The sequence below is a fragment of the Trichosurus vulpecula genome, chromosome 1 (assembly GCF_011100635.1).
Source record: "Trichosurus vulpecula isolate mTriVul1 chromosome 1, mTriVul1.pri, whole genome shotgun sequence".
Classification (NCBI taxonomy): Eukaryota; Metazoa; Chordata; class Mammalia; order Diprotodontia; family Phalangeridae; genus Trichosurus; species Trichosurus vulpecula.
Genome location: NC_050573.1, coordinates 387,171,388 through 387,192,065, shown reverse-complemented (window position 1 = coordinate 387,192,065; position 20,678 = coordinate 387,171,388). Strand labels below are relative to the sequence as shown.

The window sequence follows — 20,678 nt, the reverse complement described above, 5'->3', positions numbered from 1 at the left end:
ACAGTTAACAGTAGGCAGATATCTGGACTATATCTCCCTATGTCACAATTGGCTGCTGGCTAAAAAAGATACAGGATTTCTTTTCTGCTCATCTTCTTTTACTTAGGCCAAGGTGATTTCTCATTTCTCTAGGAAAACTGCCATGGAATAGCATGGGATGATCTTAGAACCAGGGTTTGAAGGGATGTAAGACAGTATTTAGTTAAACCTTCTCATTTTAGAATCGAGGAACTTGAAAGTCCAGAGAGTTGAAGTGCCTTGCCTAAGGTGAGCCAAGTATTAACAAAGGTGGAATTTAACCCAGCTCCTCTGATTTCAGAGTGTGGGCTCTTTCTACCATCCCGTGTTTCAATTGTCTCTCCCAAGATCAATAATGAAAGAAGAGTACATGTAGGCATATGTTTACTTTGATTTCTCTAATCCACTGTGTAGTTTGTTGGGCAAAGTACTCCCTCTTGGTGCTTTCATAGTTATCTCCACAAAAATGTGCTTTGCAAACCTCTTTGAATGAACTTCCAAAGCACAGAAAAAGAAGGAAAAAAAAACTGACAACAGGACCAGCCTTGTGAATTCAATATAATATCTATTTCTTTTGGTCCTATTTATATGCACAAGGCACTCTGCTAGGATTGGGGATAGGGACTGGATCTGGGATTTTCTCACTAAAGGGAACCTCTGGTAAGAAAACTCCCTCCACAAAGAGGGCTGACATTGTCTCTACAACTTATAGTTTGAGAGAGAAATTTAGGAAAATGTTAAAAAAAGAAAAGCTAACAGGTGTGTCAGGGGTGGGGGTAGAGGGGATGAAGGGGATAAAAATGAAATAAAAATATGAATCCTACCTCAAGGAGTTGGCAGTCTAGTAAACAAAGGTCTAACATAACATGTGTTGAAAGAAGTCACCACATTTGTTCTTATTTGAACAATGAAAAGTGGCAATACATCCACCAATACATCCAGCACATGGGCCTTTCCCATAAATCACAGATCCATTCCTTAGTCGGCAGTCATCTAAGAAGGTTCAGTTGAAAGATACTACTTTTTTTCCAGTCAGAATCTCAATGATGAACAAATTATTGTATCAGGAGAATTAGAATTGGAAGCAACCTTAGAAATTATCTAGTCCATTCTAATAATATAATACTAAAAGCTTTTGCATAGCACTTTAATTCTTGAAAGTCCTCTCATATACTATTTGATTTGATCCTCACAAAAACCCTAAGAAGCAGGTGCCATTATCTTCCCCATTTAACAGCTAAAAAACATGAGAGAAGTCATTCATGTGCCCAGTGTCCCACAGGATTGGAACGTGAATATTGGAGATTCAGAGTTCAACGCTCTATCTACTATGCCACTTAGATGCTAGATTGTATAGAGGAGTAAATTGAGAGTCAGCCAGATAGGAACAGTGACTTGCCCTAGGTCAAACAGGTAATAAGTAGCAGGGAATAAATTTTAGTTCAGTTCTTTGAAACTCAGCACTCTTTCCAATATATCAAAGTGCCTGTCATAGCAGAAAGGAACATTGGCATGGAGAAGAGGACAGCATCCTCCTGGATGGCTGTCTTTTCCAAGAAGTCAACATTTTGAGTTCAGGCATGTGAAGTGTCCTGCCAAATCAGGACAACTTTAAAAAAAAAAGCTTTTCATTTTGTTCAACAACTATCAAGCAAAGTGTGTCATATGCACCACAGACTTAAACAGTAACCTGGCAGTTCTAAAGCAAAAGTCGTGAAGGCTGGATTACAGGAAACTGAATTCTAAGCATGACTGGACTGCCTTGCAAGCCCTATTTCCTTGAAAACTGAAACAATTAACATTCTGTTTATTCATGAGATTAAAACCACTGAGGTGTAAAATGGTAGGTGCAGTGTTAAGTACTCTGCCCGAATAGCCTATTCAGAAAAGACAAAGTCCTTTAAACTCACTGAAATTTGTAAGGACTCTATGCACATCTTCTCAGCTAAAAGTGAGCCACTCACCAAGCTTACCAGCATTAAAAGAATCAATTCTGGGGTATACTATGAAATAATTCTCCACGTGGGCTATTTAATATCTCTTCCCTCAGTAGAATGTAAGCTCCTTGAGGGCAGTTATGGTTTTGGCTTTTTCTTTGAATTACTATTGTTTAGAACGATGTCTTCCACATACTTAATGAATGCTTGTTTATTAATGTATCGAAGTAATGATATGGTTCATTTATAAAATCAACAAGTACTTATTAAGGACTGTGTACTTTTCTAGGGATGTCACTCTGAAGAATGAAACACTGCCTACTGGAATGGAACTAACATTCTTAAGGGGGAAAAATGATTCTGTGTATATGGATACACACACACACACACACACATACACACACAAATCCATACACACAGAATACAATATAAATAAAATAAATACAGAAAAAAATACAAAGTAGTTAAATACAAGGCAGAAAGAGTACTAGATATTGGAGAGGGAAGTATAAGGATATTTTTCATTTAGAAGTAGGCTTAAGCTGTGTCTTGAAAGAAGAGTAAGATTTTATCTGGAGGAGGTAAGGAAAGGATGAACATGTCAAGAATAAAGGATATGTTCCACCCTGTGTGAGAAGGCCAGTTAAGCTAGATCCCAGAGAGACGGAGAGGTAGAAATTTCCAGTGGAAGTGGAAAGATAGATTGAGGGCACGTTGTGAAGGGCTCTAAAAGCTAAACAGAAGAATTTTCCTCTTTTATCCTAGAGGCAAGATGTAGCCACTGGAGTAGATGGAGTTGGGTAGATCTGTACTTAGGGACAATCACTTTGGTGAAATTGTGTAAGATGGGCTCTGGTGGTAAAAGACTTGCAGCAGATAGACCAATTAGGAAACAGTTACAAGACTATAAACTAGAGGTTATTGAAATTTGTGCTGAGTTAGACCAAGTGACCCCATTGTTTCCAGGCTTGCTTGTCTTCTGGGTATGTGCCAGGCAGTATGTTCAGAAAGGTGATGTGTACTTTGATCCTATCCCCCTGTCCTTAATACAGCATATAGTTTCATAAACTTTCATCTCATCTCCTTATTTCTAATCTCATTTCCTTATGATGCAGCAATAAGAGAGGAGCTTAGAGTTTCAACCCTCCCCCTTTAGAAATGTGTACCTATAAGAACCATCTTTCCATTTTTTTTTACAAAATAGATTTATAAAAACAGATTACAGTCTGAATTTAGTGCCCAATCTACTTTCAACATCTTGTTGCCTTTGAGGTACTTAAGGTATGCCTTTCAATTTTTTCTACCCGAGTTTGCTTCACTATTTAGGGCAAAGACCAGAAAAAAAGGATGTTCTTTTAATAAGGTGATGAGCATCTGAACAGCATAGTGGTAGCAATGTGAGTAGAGAGGAATCAGATATGAGTGATGATGTGGAGGTAAAAATGGTAAGATTTATCAAATGATTAGATACTTGGGTGAGAGGGAGAGAGAAGTCAAAGATAATACCAAGTTTATAAGGCTGAAAGATTGGAAAGATGGTGGTGCTTTTAACAGAAATAGGCAAATGAGAAAGCTAATGACTTGATTGGAGGAGACACCTGTCTGGAGGGGATAAATCTGGTTCAATGGAAACAGAATAAATAAAAAAGAGAAGGGGTGGTGATGGTTTTCTATATTATGATGTATTTATTTGGGAAAATGTAGGAACCAGAGGGTGTCAGAGATAGTCATGAGCATTTGGGTGAAGGTCAATGGAGACAGGAGTAGAAACAATTGTGACATCAGAGTATACTGTTAACAGCCTGGACAGAAAGAGAAAATAGATGATCTTTGAGAAATAGATCACAGATCTGGCACAGAGGCATTCCATAGCAATGTTAGGAGACTTCAATTATCTCGGTATCTGCTGGTACTATCTTGTATTGGTCTTTCTATCAAACTTGGAGCAAGTAAAAACTTCTTGACATATCTTGATGATAATTTCCTTCTGAAAGTTGACAAAAATCCACAAGATTGAATTTTATTCTGGATAAAATTCTCACAAAAAATACAGAATTGATTTCTATGATGGAAATTTTGAGAACTCTATGAGGGAGAGGTCGCTACCACCCAGAGTTTGTTATAAAAGAAAAGAAAGCTGGACATAGTTTGATATACATGGTAACTTTAGGAGAGCATATTTTAAAAGATTCAAAAAGAATGATAAGAGAGACTGAAATTATTCAGAGAAGCCAGATCAGGAAGGATGAGAAACTCTCAAGAGTAAAATTTTGAGCAAGAAAAATGAGAATTGTTTGAAAACTGATGTGGATGCACAGAGAGCTCATCAGCCAACTTAGATTTTTTTAAAGGTATGTACAGGGGATAAAAGCAAAGGAGGACAACAGAAGATGAATACAAAAGAATTTTTATAGAGCATATCACTATCTTGAAAAAGGTGTCAGGAATGCTAAAGCTCAGAGTGTTCCTGAGGCTTCCAAGGACAATAAAAATGACTTCCTTTTTAAAAATTTTGTTTGGGGCTATATTGGGGAAAAGAAGCAAAAAGGGAAAGCATAGATCTTCTGGGTGTATGGGACATGATAACTGACAACAGATGGAGGGAAGCGATGTTCAATGTATAAGTGAATTTTCTTTTCTATTCTAAAGTAAATGATCTCTGGACCAGAAAGGTAGAATAAAAATGGCTAATAAGGAGTTAATGATGCTCTTGATGAATTCAAATTACCTGGTTTAAATGAACTATATCGTTGGGTACTGAAAAACTTGGTAGATGTGCTTGCTGAGCTGATACCAGTAATATCAATGATATTTGAAAGGTCTTGGAGAATGAGTGAGATACTACAGAATGGAAGAAAGACAAATATCCTGAACTTTAAAACAAAATGGACGATAATAGCATCTGTAAATTATAAAAGCCGGCATGTTTGTCCTCAGTACCTGGGAAAATTCTAGAGTATGTCATTACAGAGATAGAGCTATCTTTAATAGACACATAAATGCCCATTAAAAGAAAAGAAAGAAACCATGGTCATAAGTCTTCCTCAGGAACAAGTTCTGCCTCACTAACCTCATTTTCTTTTTTGACAATGTCACTTAAATGAGAGCTCAGGGTAATGCTTTGAATACTTTACCAAATGGGTAAATGAGATTTCATTCTATAAAATTTGGACTCAGTCAAAGGGCAGTATTTGAGGACCTAGAGGACTGCATGTGGTTCCACACCTCTGGTAGGTCTTACTCTACTGCCCAGTGACATAGCCTCAATTGGACCTGCTCTTCAAAGATGTGCAGAAAAGAGTAACTAGAAATCTAACAACATTGACTGCAGATAAGGGGATATGCTTTGTTGCCTCTTGAGGTCCCTTAGAAGTATATAGCTCTCTGAATTTATAAACAAATGGAGAAGAATGAGAAAATAACATTTCAAATGGGTATTTAGAAATAGCCAGTTCAAGTAAACAGGAGGACAAACCATCTTGGAGAGAATAAATTGAGGACAAAACTAACTGTGGCTTTAGAGAAGGAGATTAAGAGTCACCAAATTTCATTAATTTTCTATTTCAGAGTATAATAGGAACACATCAGGAGGGAGTAGAAGATTTAATTTCAAGCCACTCAAAAGCATTAAAGGTAGATCTACTATTCAGAAAATGCCAGAATTTATATTCGAGAGAATAATCAGGCAGTGGCAGTAGGACACTTTTGATGACCTAAAAGGTCTCTTCTCTCTTCAAATTATGGGATTTTATGAGAATGGCATTTTGGTGTATAGATCCTTTAATGATTTAGGGATATTACATATCTATGTAGTCTGTGGCTCAGCATACTAAGACCTGAGTTTGCACTGCTGGAGTGTGATTCTATGAGGAACTAATAATTAAAATACAAATCCACCATACCCCACAAAACAAAACCAATGCTTTGGCTGCTTTTACCCCCACCCAGAGTTTCTATGGGAAATTTCCAAATGTGGTTAAACTATAGCTTATGTCTAAATCTACTCAGTCTTTTTTCTCCAGTTGTGTCCAACTGTCTATGACCCCATTTGGGGTTTTCTCAGTAAAGGTACCAGAGTAGTTTGCCATTTCTTTCTCCAGCTCGATTTACAGATGAGGAAACAAATAGCGTTAAGTGATTTGCCATGGGTCACACAGCTAGTATATATCTGAGGTCAGATTTGAACTCAGGAAGATGAGTCTTCTTGACTCCAAGCCTAGCACTCCGTCCACTGCTCCACCCTAATTGTTCCATCTATATCTAGATTTATACAGTTTTAGGGGGGGAAAGGTTCCTCATTTCCTGTGCAAGCATTCAAAGCAACAATTAATACCAAGTAGAAGACAATTTGTATTCTGATGTGACAGAAATTTGGAAAACACAAATCACACACAGTTACCTATAAACAATTAATATGGGGCAGCTAGGTGGCACAGTGAGTAGAGCACCGGCCCTGGAGTCAGGAGGACCTGAATTCAAATCTGGCCTCAGACACTTGACACACTTACTCACTGTGTGGCCTTGGGCAAGTCATTTAACCCCAATTGCCCTGCCTTCCCCTTGCAAAAAAAAAAAAAAAGAGAGAGAGAGAATGAACAATTAACACATGCACTTAGCCACATGGTAATACAATGAGAGCTTATATTTTCCCAGGACAGCTAGGGAGATAGATAACTTCCCTTCAATTACATCTATATAGTCCCAATAACTCATTTTAAAAAGAGGGCAAAATAAAGTCCCTCATTCATCCACAGCATGGTATAGACTCCCCTGCTGTTCTTCTAGCATTCAAAGCCATGCATGGATCCTCTTTTTCCCATGAGGCAGGTGCTATCCAGGAACTCTCTGTCACTTCCTAGAAGGCAAGATTCTAGGTATCTTCATCTCTCCCCAAATGGGAGCAGTTGTTTAAGAACTCTCTTTCCCATCCTAGAAGTCTGCGTTTCAGAAATCTCAAGCTAGGGGTTGCTGGCAAGGCAGGACTTAGTCTGTTGCTGTCAAGGAAGTGCCTTTTCACAGAATTGGATTCTAGATCATATCACTTGAAAAGTCTTTTCTGTCCAGGAGGCTAGGTTCAAGAATTCTTGATATTCCTCCAGAAATCTGTAGTTGAGGAATTCCTGCCTTCAAGATATTAAGGTTTTCCTCTCTATGGCTGTCATTTCTTTTACCTTTCTATAATTGGGGCCAGGAAGTTGGCATCCTATTCTTAGGTCACTTGTCCAAGAATAGACATGACCTTTGTATGCTTCTACCCAAGGCAGACATTGAGGAAACTAGGTTGCACAGCAGATAGAGTACCAGACTTGGAGTTAGGAAGGAAGACCTGTGGTTGAATCCTGCCTCAGAACCTAATGGCATGGCCCCTGGGAAATCATTTGACATTTCTCAGCCTCAGCTCCCTCATCTGTAAAACAGGGATAATAATTACACTTTACTCACAGGACTGTTATGAGATAACATATGTAAAATGCATTACAAACAAAAAAGCATTATATAAATGGTAGCTATTATTATTAGTGATTCCACAATGGAATATAGGCCCAGTACTCTGTCCACTGCACCACCTAATTGCTCCATCTCATATTACACAGAACCCACTCTGAATTTTGTTGGTCTCTCAATATCTGATTGGAAGAAAAAAAAAAGAAAAAAAGGGCTATGCTTGTGAAGACTTCTTTTTTATAGGGCAACACAAAAGGGTGACTCCTCCCCATTCTTTCCATTTGACAAGGGTGGAGCCAGTCACTTCATTCTTAGTTGTTCTACAATGAGTTGAGAATACATAAATGGCTATTTCCATATCTTTCATAGGAGATGTAATCAAAGTTTCAAATAAATTACCACCTCAAGTTGATTAGGGAATTCTCCTGGCCAACCTTCTACATGTGTATTAATGTGATTACATTTGTGTACAAATACACATATGTGTATATATGTGTATATCTGGGTAGTAAGCTCGTATTTTCAAAGCATATAAAATTAGGGCTTGTTTCCATGCCTACAGAATTTGAAAGTATACTCATAAATAAACCACAATAATAAATTACATTACACAAATGGCATGCTTGTACCTTAGTAATGGAGAAAATGATTTGAAGCACTTCTTGTAAGTCAAGTGTCTTAATGTTTATCAGAACATCCTGAACTTCAGTGAATACATGCCAAGGCTAAGATAGAAAGTGATTAATATACAAATGAAGTTAGCCTAACATCTAGCTAGTGTTAAAATGTCCAAATGCAGACAGCTTCATAAATCTAATTGGGGACAAGACAGGTGACATACACGGTATATATTTTCACCTCAAAATCATTAGCATGGGACAGCAACTAAGTCCTTGAACAATTTTTTTTCGTTGAGTAGGTGTCAAGGAAAGCATTTATTCAATAAAAACAAACACAATAAGATCCCAGAGTGATAGCTTTGGAGATAGAAATACAGCTCTACTTTTGACAATGAAACTAGCATAGAATCCTATGGTCACAGGGCTGAAGGAAGACCCTAGAGGCCATGCAGTTAATTCCATAGTTTCCTAGTACCCAAGGCATGCCAAACAGAAGAATTGTTATTTTAAATGCATTAAAGAGAAGTATAAAACAACTTCTGGTATTTCATAGCTAATGGGCTCAAGTGTGCAGATATCTATAGCTCCCTGCTGATATTAATAACACAGTACTGAAGAATCTTATTTGACATGCTGAAAATAGAAGGCAATTCAGTGACTCTCTGTATATCTTGGCATATCTAGGCTTGATTCTCTTTTTTTGTTTCTTGGTTGTCTGAGTAAATCCTTTTAAAATTACTTTTAATGAATATTTCTGTTATAGGCCTCTAAGGTTAGAGGTGGTGGTAGTACAAAGAGGGCATCAAATAGAGGGGGAAAAACTGGGAAAAAAAGCTTCTGATTTATGCAGGGCAAATAATATGAATTTCAATGTCACTCCAAGTCAGAATGCCTTCCTTCCTACCTTCCTTTCACTCTCCCTACTTTCCCTCTTATTCATTCAATCATTTATTATTAAGCATTTAGAAGATGAGAATATGTTGGTTTCTCTCAAACTTGCTCGAGAAACAAATTATGATGCCAAACTAAATTCTGGGTGTTCAGTTACTCTTTAAAACTAGACATAATTTTGCCATTCTTTGAATTCTCCTTGGCTTTCTAATTGGTGACTTTTAATTCTTACTGTCCCTTTTGTTTAATACTTAAAATTATCTCGTGAACATAGCTATGTCGAGTAGTACAATTTTCAAGGTTATACGTGAGGCTTCATAACAGAAAGACATCCTAAGTATTCAGTTAAGAATTCTGGGATCTCTTAGAGATGCTGATTGAATCACATTAAGTTGACTTGCCTACAGCTTGCTGACTTCTCTTCCTTTTCTTCCTTCTTCTCTTCCCTGTTCCCCTCTCTTCCTATTCCTTTATCCCTTCTACCTCCTCCTCCTCTACCTGCTCCTTTGGATATCCACTTCTCTCAATCTGTGGCACCTCTACTTCTCCATGATTTTTCTCCATTTCTTTTGATATTACGGAATTTGGTTCAGCTGGGCCTGAAACTTTGCCTTATCTAGGACAGTTAGATGCTATCTTATTATCTCTCAACTTATCTGAAATTTCAAATTCCTATTAACAGGTTTTTTTTGGTTCTTTCTCTTTCAGTCCACAGATTATTCCCCTCAGCAGACAAAATAGGAAAGAAAATGGATTGAGTAGATCCTGTCTCTCTGCCTTCCATTAACATCATCCCATCTACCTGAGTGGCCATTTTATCCTCCTCTTTCCTCAAATATTGCTTAAAAACAAAACAAAACAAAACAAACTTAAACAAATCCTTTCTGTTGTCCTGAGTTCAGCAGCCTGAGCTCATTCTGAGCTTTAGGTTGTCTGACACTGTGTTTATAAGACAATGTTGTCAACCACTGTTATTTGGTCTTATTTCCATCTTTGCTATGCTCAGTTGTTTAGAAAAATTATCAAGTATGAAATGCTGTTCAAATGTAAGATACTGTTATTGTTATAAAAACGATCTCTTCCAGTTTATTAACAATAGTCTGGTAGCATTAATTCACTTCATACAGATAAATTGTTAATTCCCAGACTGTAATTCAGTCCATTGGGTTTAAGAGAACTTGCTTTTAAAATGTAAATGGGCTTTCTGTGAAGCTTATGAAGGTTGTATTATGTGTCAGGGTAACACTCAGATTTATTGGGAAAATATCACAGTAGGATATTATGCCAACAAAATATACAAGGTGTACGCAAGGTTTTAACATTGTTTTAAGCTTCGATAGCTTAGAATCGCATAAAAACTTTTGGGACATCATGTGTATGCTCATGTTCCAATTTCATGTGTCAATCAGGAAGACAAGAAATATACTTTCTTAACCACAAGATGGCCACAGAGGTGGATACTGTTGAATGTCATTGCAAAGGTCCAAGGAGCCAATGAGGCATACAGACTTGCTTTTGCTACCTGCTGGGTAAACCTTCCTTGCAGAAACCATGGTTTGGTCTGAGTGTGAAGAGTGAAGGGTGAAGAAAAAGAGACAGAAGTTACAAAATACTATTAGGGTATGGTACCTGTGAGGATGGTCAGATAACAGTTGGAAGGGGAAGAAGTAGAAGACATTTACCAAAATGCCATGGACCTTGGGGTTACTAAAGTTAGTGCCATGTATCCATTTTTTTAAAAAAGTGGTTACTTAGCATTACACTGTGTAATTGGCTTCTCCAAGTTTTTCTGAGCTGATATGGTCCATGAAGCTTCCTGAGATACATAATTCAAGGTCTTAGTCTCTAAACTGTTCTGTCATTCCTACCCTCTATGGCATGTGGATTTAAAGTGTAATACTGATTAAATCAAATGAGTTATTGTTCTATGAAAAGGAAACCTGAGAAACTGAGTGTGTGTGTGTGTGTGTGTGTGTGTTTAGAGATTGGACTTATTGAATTACTTGTTTAAATTTCTAGACATTGTGCTAGACACTTTAATTTTAGCAACTCATTTTTTAGTCAAAATGATGGAGCCAACACCCTCTGGTCTGAGGGGAGGCTGAAATATTCCATAGTGAAGACAATGGAAACTGTTATTTCAAGCTATTAATTTTAATTTCTGCCCTACTCTAATTTCTCCTTAAATTATGGTTCTTAGCACATAGTAAACACTTCAGAAATGTTTATTGGTGGATTGATTCTATGTGTTCTATGGTTTTGGGTCACTCTACAGAAAATTCTCTTTATTTCCAAGAATTAAAGAGGGAAGGAAATAACCTCATTTTTCCACCCAGACTATTCATCCTCTATGGTCCCCTCCACCTCTGAAGCTTATGTTCCTAAAATATCCTACCATACCCAGAGGTATCAAATTTGCAGACTGCTTTGACTGGCTAGCCTGCACATCTCCTCAGAGCATCCAGAATCAGATTAAGAGGTAATTGGGAAATGTTTAACCAGAATCAATAAAAACACAATAAAACATAGGTAATGTTAATTTGTGGTTTTCTAAGTCAATATGAGGCCTTTTTGGAGCCATATCTGTTGGATTTGACACCATTACAGTAAACAACCCTAAAATCCAAGTGCTTCTAGGTTTGAAAATACTTCCCAACATTAAACATCCCCCTCCCCCTCATTTCTTCCTTTCTTCCCACCATTTATTACTTTTATGTTTTAGAATTTAGGGAGTATGAGTTGAAAGGGAATAAGGGAAAAAGAGAAGATAATGTTTTAAAAAATAAGGAAAAAAAATAGAGTCTGAAAGTGATGTGAGCAATACAAGGCAGAAATATGTGGCCAAAAAGTAAAGCTTGCAAAGAGTCTTTCATTAATGCAAATCACTTGTAGACTTAAGACATAAGAGGCTTTACATAAACTACCTACTATCTTCAAAGCAGCATTAATAGATTGATGAATCAGAGAGTTTCCCCCAAGTTATTGTTAAATGAAAAATACAGCTGATTTTATAGATTATTAGATTTTAGAATTCATTTTCTGAAGAAGGAAATTGCAAACCACTCCAGTATCTTTGCCAAGAAAACCCCAATGGGGTCATGAAGAGTTGGAAATTATTGAAATGACTGAACAACACAACAATTATTAGTTTTATAGATCATTAGACTGTAACCTCTTTGAGGCACTGGGACTGGTTTTTTTGCCTTTTTTTTTTATTCCTCAGCACTTAGCACAGTACCTGGTACATAGTAGGTGCTTAAAAATACTTATTGATTGATTGTTATTTTTTGATTGCTTGCAAAGACAGCTGTATTTATTTTTCTCTTCTGCTACTCAAATTGCCCTGCTGCATATCTATTTGAGTTCATCAAGAGAATTTTATTCTGACCCATAGTGCCAAATTTTCACAGAGAGAATATTTTTCTGAGATTCAGACACTTATCACAAACCTATCAGACTGAGTAAGGCAGAAAGTAGGAAGAATCACTCAAATAATAAGGAAAATAAAATCTACCCTTTTGGGTTTGGAACGTTTCAGGACTTGTAATATTCAGATAAATATCTTCTTCCTAATTATTTTTTGGGGGTGCGGGGGAGATAGGGAGAGGAATACTTAATCTGGGTCTTTTGTGATTTGTTTTGGCATCCACCCAGAAGACTGATGTTATGAAAGGAATACTTATTTTTTTCTTGATGGTCAGGAAATATCAAGTATTTTCTTTGTAAGAATTGAAAGATCCATTCTGGAATCACCAAATTGTGTTCAATTGATTCCCATGGACCTTCAGAATGACTTGTTTGATTTAAAATTTAGAACCCCCAAACTTGACAAATAATGTTCACAGCCATGCTCAAATAATCCACCAAAGGGGTTATGGTGTACTGGTCCTTTCTAAGTCATATGGAGGAAATGAAAGAAGTATTTTCTTCAATAGAATAACAGGAATACATTGGCAATAACGGTTCTCAACTTTGGCTGTTCTCTATGGTTGCCTTTCTGAATCCACAGTGAATTTAGAAATTATAATACGATAGGTGGTTATCTTTGCCCTAAAGAGCAGGCCACTGGCATAGGTAAGAACCAATCAGGAATACCAGGTAAATAAGAACACTGAGCATTTCATGGTAGAAAGGTGGTCTGTCATTCTTCTCTAGTCAACGTCATGCCTACTAGGCGTTCCATATACGTAGGTAATTTCAGCTTCCAGGATCTGTAGGATCATAGGATCTTATATTTAGATCTGGAAGGGACGTTAGAGGTTATCAAATCTAACATCCTCATTTGATAAAGAGGAAAGAAAAGCATAAAGAGAATAAACGATTTGCCCACAGTCAGACAGCTAGTAAGCATTTAGGGTGGGATATGAATGCTGATCTTCATGACTTTAAATCACATACCCTACCTGCCTCACAGCTCTGGCCTGGAGTTGAGGGAGGGGGTGTTAGGTGAAGCTTACTGACAAAGAAATAGAAGGAAAAGAAGCGAATGTTTAATTGAGATTTAAACATCATTTTTCTTTCTCCTGATCAATTATTTGAAGCTCAGATTTAGTTAGCACTATGTCTAATTCACTCAAGTGAATGGGTATCACCACAATAACCACTAATTATTGGTATTTTGCAGGAACATTACTATTTAATAGATTTGAAGCAGTGGAGAAATTTTAAATAGAAGCAGCCAGAATAAAACATGTGTGAGGAATGATAATAATCCCTATCTCATTTATCTTTTATATATTTAAATGACTTGATTTCTCTTCCCTTTAAATTTTTTTTCTACATCTCACTTCAAAATTTTGCATGAGGAAACAACACTGTACATGTTCCTACACAAAGATTTAAGCATATAGGTTTATAACAATTGCTCAAAAAGCCCCAAATATCTTGGATGGAATTTAGCTCTTCCCAAAAAAGAGAGATTAGGGAAAATAATGTTTTCTTCCAATTTCCTAATGGGACCCAATTTGACATTAGGTCTACAAGTCAATTCTGTTTACAATAAGCATATCCAAAGCAGAACAATTGCTGGCGCTACCATGTTTAAATTAAAGAACACTAAATAAGTTGATTTGTAGTGACAGGTATTTATTTACTAACTTACTCTCCTTCAAATACTCAACCTCCCTGAAAAGCACAAAACATAAACAATCTGTTTTTGGATAGCATTCATTGCTAATATATAGTGGATCCAATCCCAATTTACCAAATGGCCTACAAATCAGAGTAATACCAAACTCTGCTCTGCTCCCAGGTTGATAAATAACTCTCATTTACCTTTATGTAGAATCATTTCAAAGACATCATGCTGCCTCTCTTTACAACTTTTTAGACAAAAAGAGTACAAAGATGATAAAATGTTTAGAATAGAAGAGGCTTCCAATTCAAGGAATGGGAAAACTTACTGTCAGAATTAGTAATGCCAAAGCCAGTAAAAGGTTGACTCCACTTTGCTTTCTTTTAATAAAGGGCACTGATTGGGGTGAAGGGAAAATGATTCATGGTTTTCTGCCATGGCTACAGAACTTTAATCTATAGCTCAGGAAAGGGTGCAAGAGCAGCTTGAAAATTATGCTGAGCTTAATTATACTTAATGTGAATTATTCAAAAGTGCAGAGACTAAAAATTTATTTCATACAAAGAAGCTTGACATTTTAATTGGTCCTTCAGAAAAGAGACAAAACAATTTCCTCTCAAGAAAATTTACATCTTCCCCATCAAAGCAGCAGCCTCAACCGAGCAGAACTTCATTAACAAGATTAATTATCGCTCCAGTGTCTGCCTCATCAGGTGTATAGCCCAGGTGAAAAGCAGAATGCAAAGTGACATCTGACATCATTTCAAACATATAGCATTGATTCAAATAGGGGAAAGTGACAGATTGAGGCCACTATACCTTGGTCATTAGCCATTTTGTCAGGGTGCTCCACTGCAAAAAAAAAAAAATTAAAAAAAGAAAGAGAGAAAGAAAAGACAATATCATTAGACTTTGACAGCTCCCAGCAGAGAAGTTGACATATCAAATCAACAATTTTCTTAGCAAGTTTTCATATCAAAACCAGTGCCCCATTGCACTGAAACTGTGGTAACCTGGATTAAAGGAAATAGTTATGTTTTCATTTGAAAGAATCTCTAAAAGAAAAGAAAACGAGTCATTGTAATTGTTATAAAATCCCTAATATTCACCCCTCTACAACAGAAAACTTAATGGTGTTCACATCTCCCCTCAACATGATCTCAGAATAATTATGCTAAAATTTTAATTAAAGGTAGAATTAGTAGAAAAAAATGAGAGCTCAACTACTAAATAATTATTACCTACATAAAGAATGTTCACTCTGACAGATATTTCACATTGTCAATGATCTTTATAAAAAAAGTTTATCCTATTTCCATGATGATGCCTGATAATGTCATAAAAGAATAGTACAATCTAAAATAAGTTTGATAACACTTTAGAATCTGGAGACAGCAACGAATTTTGAGCTGTCAGAGTCTCAGATCATTTATGAGTACCATCTAGGAAACTATTTCTTCCTTACTTGAACAAAAAAAGCAGGTAGCTTTTCGGTTAGCAAAATTTAAGACTAGCAGAAGAGATAAATCAGAATCTCAGTATTACATTTCTAGAAACCTGATATGTACCTTTCTACCAATGTAGTTTTTTTCTATCAGATTGTAAGTTTCTTGAGGGCAGGGGCCATACATACATATATGTATATACACACATATATATAATGTATATATTATATATGGTCTAGTAGTTACTTGCTTAGAGTAGATATTTATAAATATTTATTTAATTGAAATTAAATTGAATATTGTAGACTTTTGGTCAGCTAATGTTAGCATTGTATGTTAGAGCCTACCTTATCCTTTCAGTGTCATACAATGAGAGTGACATCAATGACATTCAGCTGTCTTTGAGACCTCTGGTCTACCTGTGTAAGTTGCTTAGTTTCTTGGGGCACATCTGTAAGGATTTGTTAGGTTGATCCTGGAATGTAGCATTGGGTCAAGTCACTGAACCTTGTTGGGCCTTAGTTTCCTCAATAATAAAATGAAAGCATTGAACGACATGAATTCTGACACTTTTTCTGGCTTTAAAGCTATGTTCTATGTGTTAGCTATGTTTATGCAGAAAAAAGATACTGTTTCAGGCTCACCTATTTCATTTCCACCCCAGAGAGCTACCTCACAATGTATGCCCTTGGTCACAAGGAGACCAGACAAGAGAATAAAGACGGACAAAAGCTCCTTTCAAATTAATGGGATATACGTGTTTGCACGACAAGAGAACAGATTTGAGAATTAGGTAATCCACTACTTTTGTATTTGTTTTTCAATGACATGTAGAAATAGTAAAAGCAGAGGGGAATTTTGTAGGAAGTTGTGTTTTCCATTGAGTTGTAAGAAACATTTTTTGAATAATGAACTATTCTTTATAGAAAGTTTTAAAGATATACATAAAATTAGATTTGCATTAAAACCGAAGTTTACTCATTAGATACATTTTTATTTGATAAATCATAAGGCTATCTACCACTTATTCATTTTCCTCATGATCATTCAGGAGAGATAAAATTCAACTTCTCCTTGTGCTGCGAAATATAAAAGTGTTACCTTATTGGCTAGCAGTTTCCTAGGGCAGACTGCAGAATTTAATTCTCATTTGGTGTCCTTGAGAAATACAGCTGTCATGTCACACCAATCATAGTATGCTACTATTTTCTGGAGAATCACAAATGCAGATGACCCAAAGGACAATGAAAAGATACATGGTAGGTATAAGTAAGCTATAGCATATTGTCACAGAGTTCTGGGATCTGTTATTAGTAAAGGACTCCAAAAACCATAGAGTACATGGCATTGGGCTTGGACAAGAATCTTCTCATTAAAAGATATGAAAAGTGGCCTTCCAGCCTTTGCTGGTATACTTCCTGAGAAGGGTAGCCCACAACATCTTGAAACATCTCAATCCACCTTTGGAGAGCTCTAATTATGAGGAAGTTTTCCTTTACATTGAGTTTATTCGGTCCTTCTCATGCTGGAATCAAGCAAAAAAGTCTATTGTTTTATCTGATAGCCCTTCAGATATTTAAAGTTCTCAATCCTCTCCCCTCTGCAAGTCTTCTCTTTTCCAAGCTAAATATCCTCAGTTCCTTTTACTGTTTTCCATGTGACATGAACTCAATCTCTCCGTCCCACTTGTTGGCTGCCTTCCTCTGGACACTGCTCAGCCTATACTCTGGAGACTGTGGGCCATGTGTTGGGGCAGTTATAAACATTACTCCTCCTCTGGGTGAAGTCTTTGATTAGATCTTTAAGTCACTTGTTCATGATGATATATTTTATGTCATTCATCAGGTACAATTCAATAGTGATGACACTGATGTGCAACAAAAAAAAAGTCATAGAGATAACAAATTATATTACTTCAATGAGTTTGACTTTAATCCCTAGCAAATTCTGCAATGCATTATTTAAAAGGAGTAGAAGAACCAGTGGTAGTCGCTTTCCTCAGGCAATATCAGCATACCTGGTTCAGTTTACTTTTTATGTCTGCCCAGGGACTACACATGCTTAAACTCTCAAGCTTATCAACATATTTCCTAAAATATGACACCCTGAAGTGAATGCAATTCCCCTGATGTGATCTGGCTAAGGCAGAGTTCATCAGGTCTAATGCTTCCCCAGGCCTGGATTCTATGTTTCTCACTAAAGCCTAAAGATTGCATTCACTTTCCTAGCTTCCATACCACACTAGTGATGAATACTGAACTTTCAGTCTACTGAAATGCTCAGATGATTTTGCATGAAAAAGACCTGGCCAATGCCTTCTTTTTCTTATTTTTCTGAAATGGTGTTTTTGAACACATGTTGGAGTATATGACCTCAAATATTAAATTGCATCTTATTAGATTCAGCCTAACATTTTTACCTCATAAAATCTTTTTGAATCCTGACTTTGTCATCTAGTATGTTAGTTACCCTTTCAAACTCTGTGGCATTTTCAAATATGATAAGCATACCATCTATGCCTTTTCTAAGCTGTTGGTAAAAATGTAAAACAGCATAGAGCCAATCAGGGTCCAGTCCTGTCATTTCTACCTTCATAACAACTCTCATATATGCCCCATTCTTTCCTATGACACTGCAACCATCCTGGTAAAGGCCCCCTTGACCTCATACCTGAACAGTTAGGCCATAGCCTAACTGTTGCCTCAAGTCTCTCCCCATTCCAGTCCATCCTCCACTCAGCGGTCAAAGTGATGTTTCTTAAGGTCAGGTCTGACCATATCACCTCTTGCTTCCCATTCAATAAAATCCCTTCATAATCTGGCCCCTTCCTACTTTTCCAGTCTTCTTGCCCCTCACTCTCCTCCAAATACTTTGTAACTTGGTTAACACTGGCCATGTTGCTGTTTCTCACACATAACACTCATCTCCCTATTCCAAAAGTTCTCACTAGCTGTCCCTCATGGCTGCAACTTTATTCCTCATCTCTGCCTCCTAACTTCACTGGCTTCCATCAAATCTCAGCTAAAATCCTGCCTTCTGCAAGAAGACTTTTTTGGTCCTCCTTAATCTGAGTGTCTTCCTCTAAAACATTTTATTTTTATGTATGTATGTGTGTGTGTGTATGTGTGTGTATTGTATAAATAAAATAGCTATAGGTAGCTATAGCAATTTATCTATATCTATCTTGTTTTCACATAGTTGTTTGCATATTGTTTGCCCCATTACATAGTGAGCTCCTTGAGAAGAGGGATTACCTTTTTTTTGGCCTTTCTTTGTATACTTAGCATGTAGCACGTTGTCTGGCACGTAGCAGGTACTTAATAAATTTCTGACAGACTGACCAAGGGGAGTGACTACACTGGAGATTTCCTTCCAATTTGATATCAAACCATTATTGATCACACTTTGGGTCCAAGTATGAAACCAGTTTTAATCCACTTAATTGTATTATCTCATACTTCCCTAGGTGTTCTCTAAGGATAGCATGAAATATTTTATCAAATGTTTGTTAAAATCTAGGTAAGTCATGTCTATAGCATTTCCCTGCTCTACCAGCTTGGTAATGCCATTAGAAACAAAGGAAATAAGGTAAGGTTGACGTCAATTGTTCACTGACTTTATATGCCAATTGCTTCGTTTTCCTGATATTCACTAAGCATTTCTTTAATATATTCTAGAATTTACTAGAAATTAAGATCAAACTCACTGGACTACAGTTTGCAAACTCTATTTTCATACTTTAAGAAAAATTACTATTACCAATCATGTGCTTGGTGAGCACCATACAACATATCATCAAGGATATGTGTGAATAAAAATGAAATATTTGACAAAGTTTTCATGCTATTTTTGTGGACAAGATGGTAAGATATAGGATACATTCCTCTACAGCAAAGAGTGGTCATTGCTAGTTTAATGTCATTTTGGAAGAAGGTCTTCATCACAAAGCCCAAGAAATCTATACTTGACCTTGTGGTGTTCAACATTTTTACCAAGGAAAGGGAAGTGATCTGTTGATACGTAAAGAGGGATGGATTAGAGATGGGTAGCCCAAGTGTTGCAATGATGTCCACAAAATAATAGACGAGCTAGAGGAAGGCCTTTGGTACATGGGTGGACCTGTTACAGAGGATCTATGTAAAGACTTAGATACAAATCTATCAGGATGAGAGAACAGAGAGAAAACCAGAGACACTGAAGTATCAATGAAGAGATAGGGATAAGACTTTAAACCAGCACCCCAATACAACATTAGAGGTCACTTTGCAGCCATAAAAGCTGCTTGAGGCAGAAGGAAAATAGGGAAAAATGTCTTAAGACCTCTTAACACCCAAATTGTCAAGAATGTTAAAGAAACAACGGATGTAGCCTTCTGGGGGTACCCTCGAGAGTCTCTCATCAGCACATAGTCATTTTAATGGAAATATTTGTAGGTGGTAAAAGAAAATCTGCTTCATGTTCTTCATTTCCATTATTCTCTTTTTCCTTTTGTCTTCAACTTAGTGCATTCATTATCCACAGACTTAACTAAAAAGGTTTTTTTTTTCCTACAGAGTGACTAGAATTAATGTGCATTTTAATGGAAATTCCATATTCACTGTAACCTTATGGCTCTTTTCTGTAGTTATTAATGGCTGTCTTGATATAACTTTGATTTTCTTCAGTTAAAGTACCAGACTCTGGTGATTATTGTTCCAAAGAAGAACTAAACAAATCCTGAGGTTTAAGTTTGGCTGGAGTTGAGAAAAAAAAGTTATTTGTGCCAAAGATTTGTATTTTCTTCTATCACATGTGAGGACCACTTGACTGTCTTCACAGGTAACATAAGGTAGTGAATTTATAGGATCATAGAATTATAGGGTTTTAGAGGCCTTAGTCTTTCTTCTGTCCTATGACACTTTTCATGAATGAAAAGAACTCTCAATTAAGAAACTACTTTGAACAATGTGCATCAGTACCTGTTCTGCACCTGTAAGCTTAAAAAGTTGCCCAGGGCATTTAAACAATTTGATAAGTATGTGTCAGAAGGTAAGGTTTGAACCTAGGTTTTCCTGATTTGGAATCCAAGTCAAAATCTACTATTTCCCACTACATCTTTCAGAGACCTTCTTCCAATTCCCTCAATTGATGAGGAAACTAAAATCTTAAGAGAGGTCAAATGACTTGCCAATATCACTGAATGAAATTACCAGTTATTATAAAGAATAAAGATTTAAGACAGAATAATAGATAGAACATTGGAATAGAA

The 20,678-nt window shown here is 36.6% G+C and overlaps 1 protein-coding gene across 1 annotated transcript in view; it reads right to left on the bottom strand.

Moving 5' to 3' along the window:
* DCC (DCC netrin 1 receptor) overlaps positions 1–20,678 on the bottom strand; it is a 1,016,863-nt gene that overhangs the window by 124,695 nt on the left and 871,490 nt on the right. Inside the window, exon 22 of the mRNA XM_036763165.1 lies at positions 14,805–14,837. Coding sequence (XP_036619060.1) covers positions 14,805–14,837 — 33 coding nt within the window. The remainder of the gene's footprint in view (positions 1–14,804; positions 14,838–20,678) is intronic.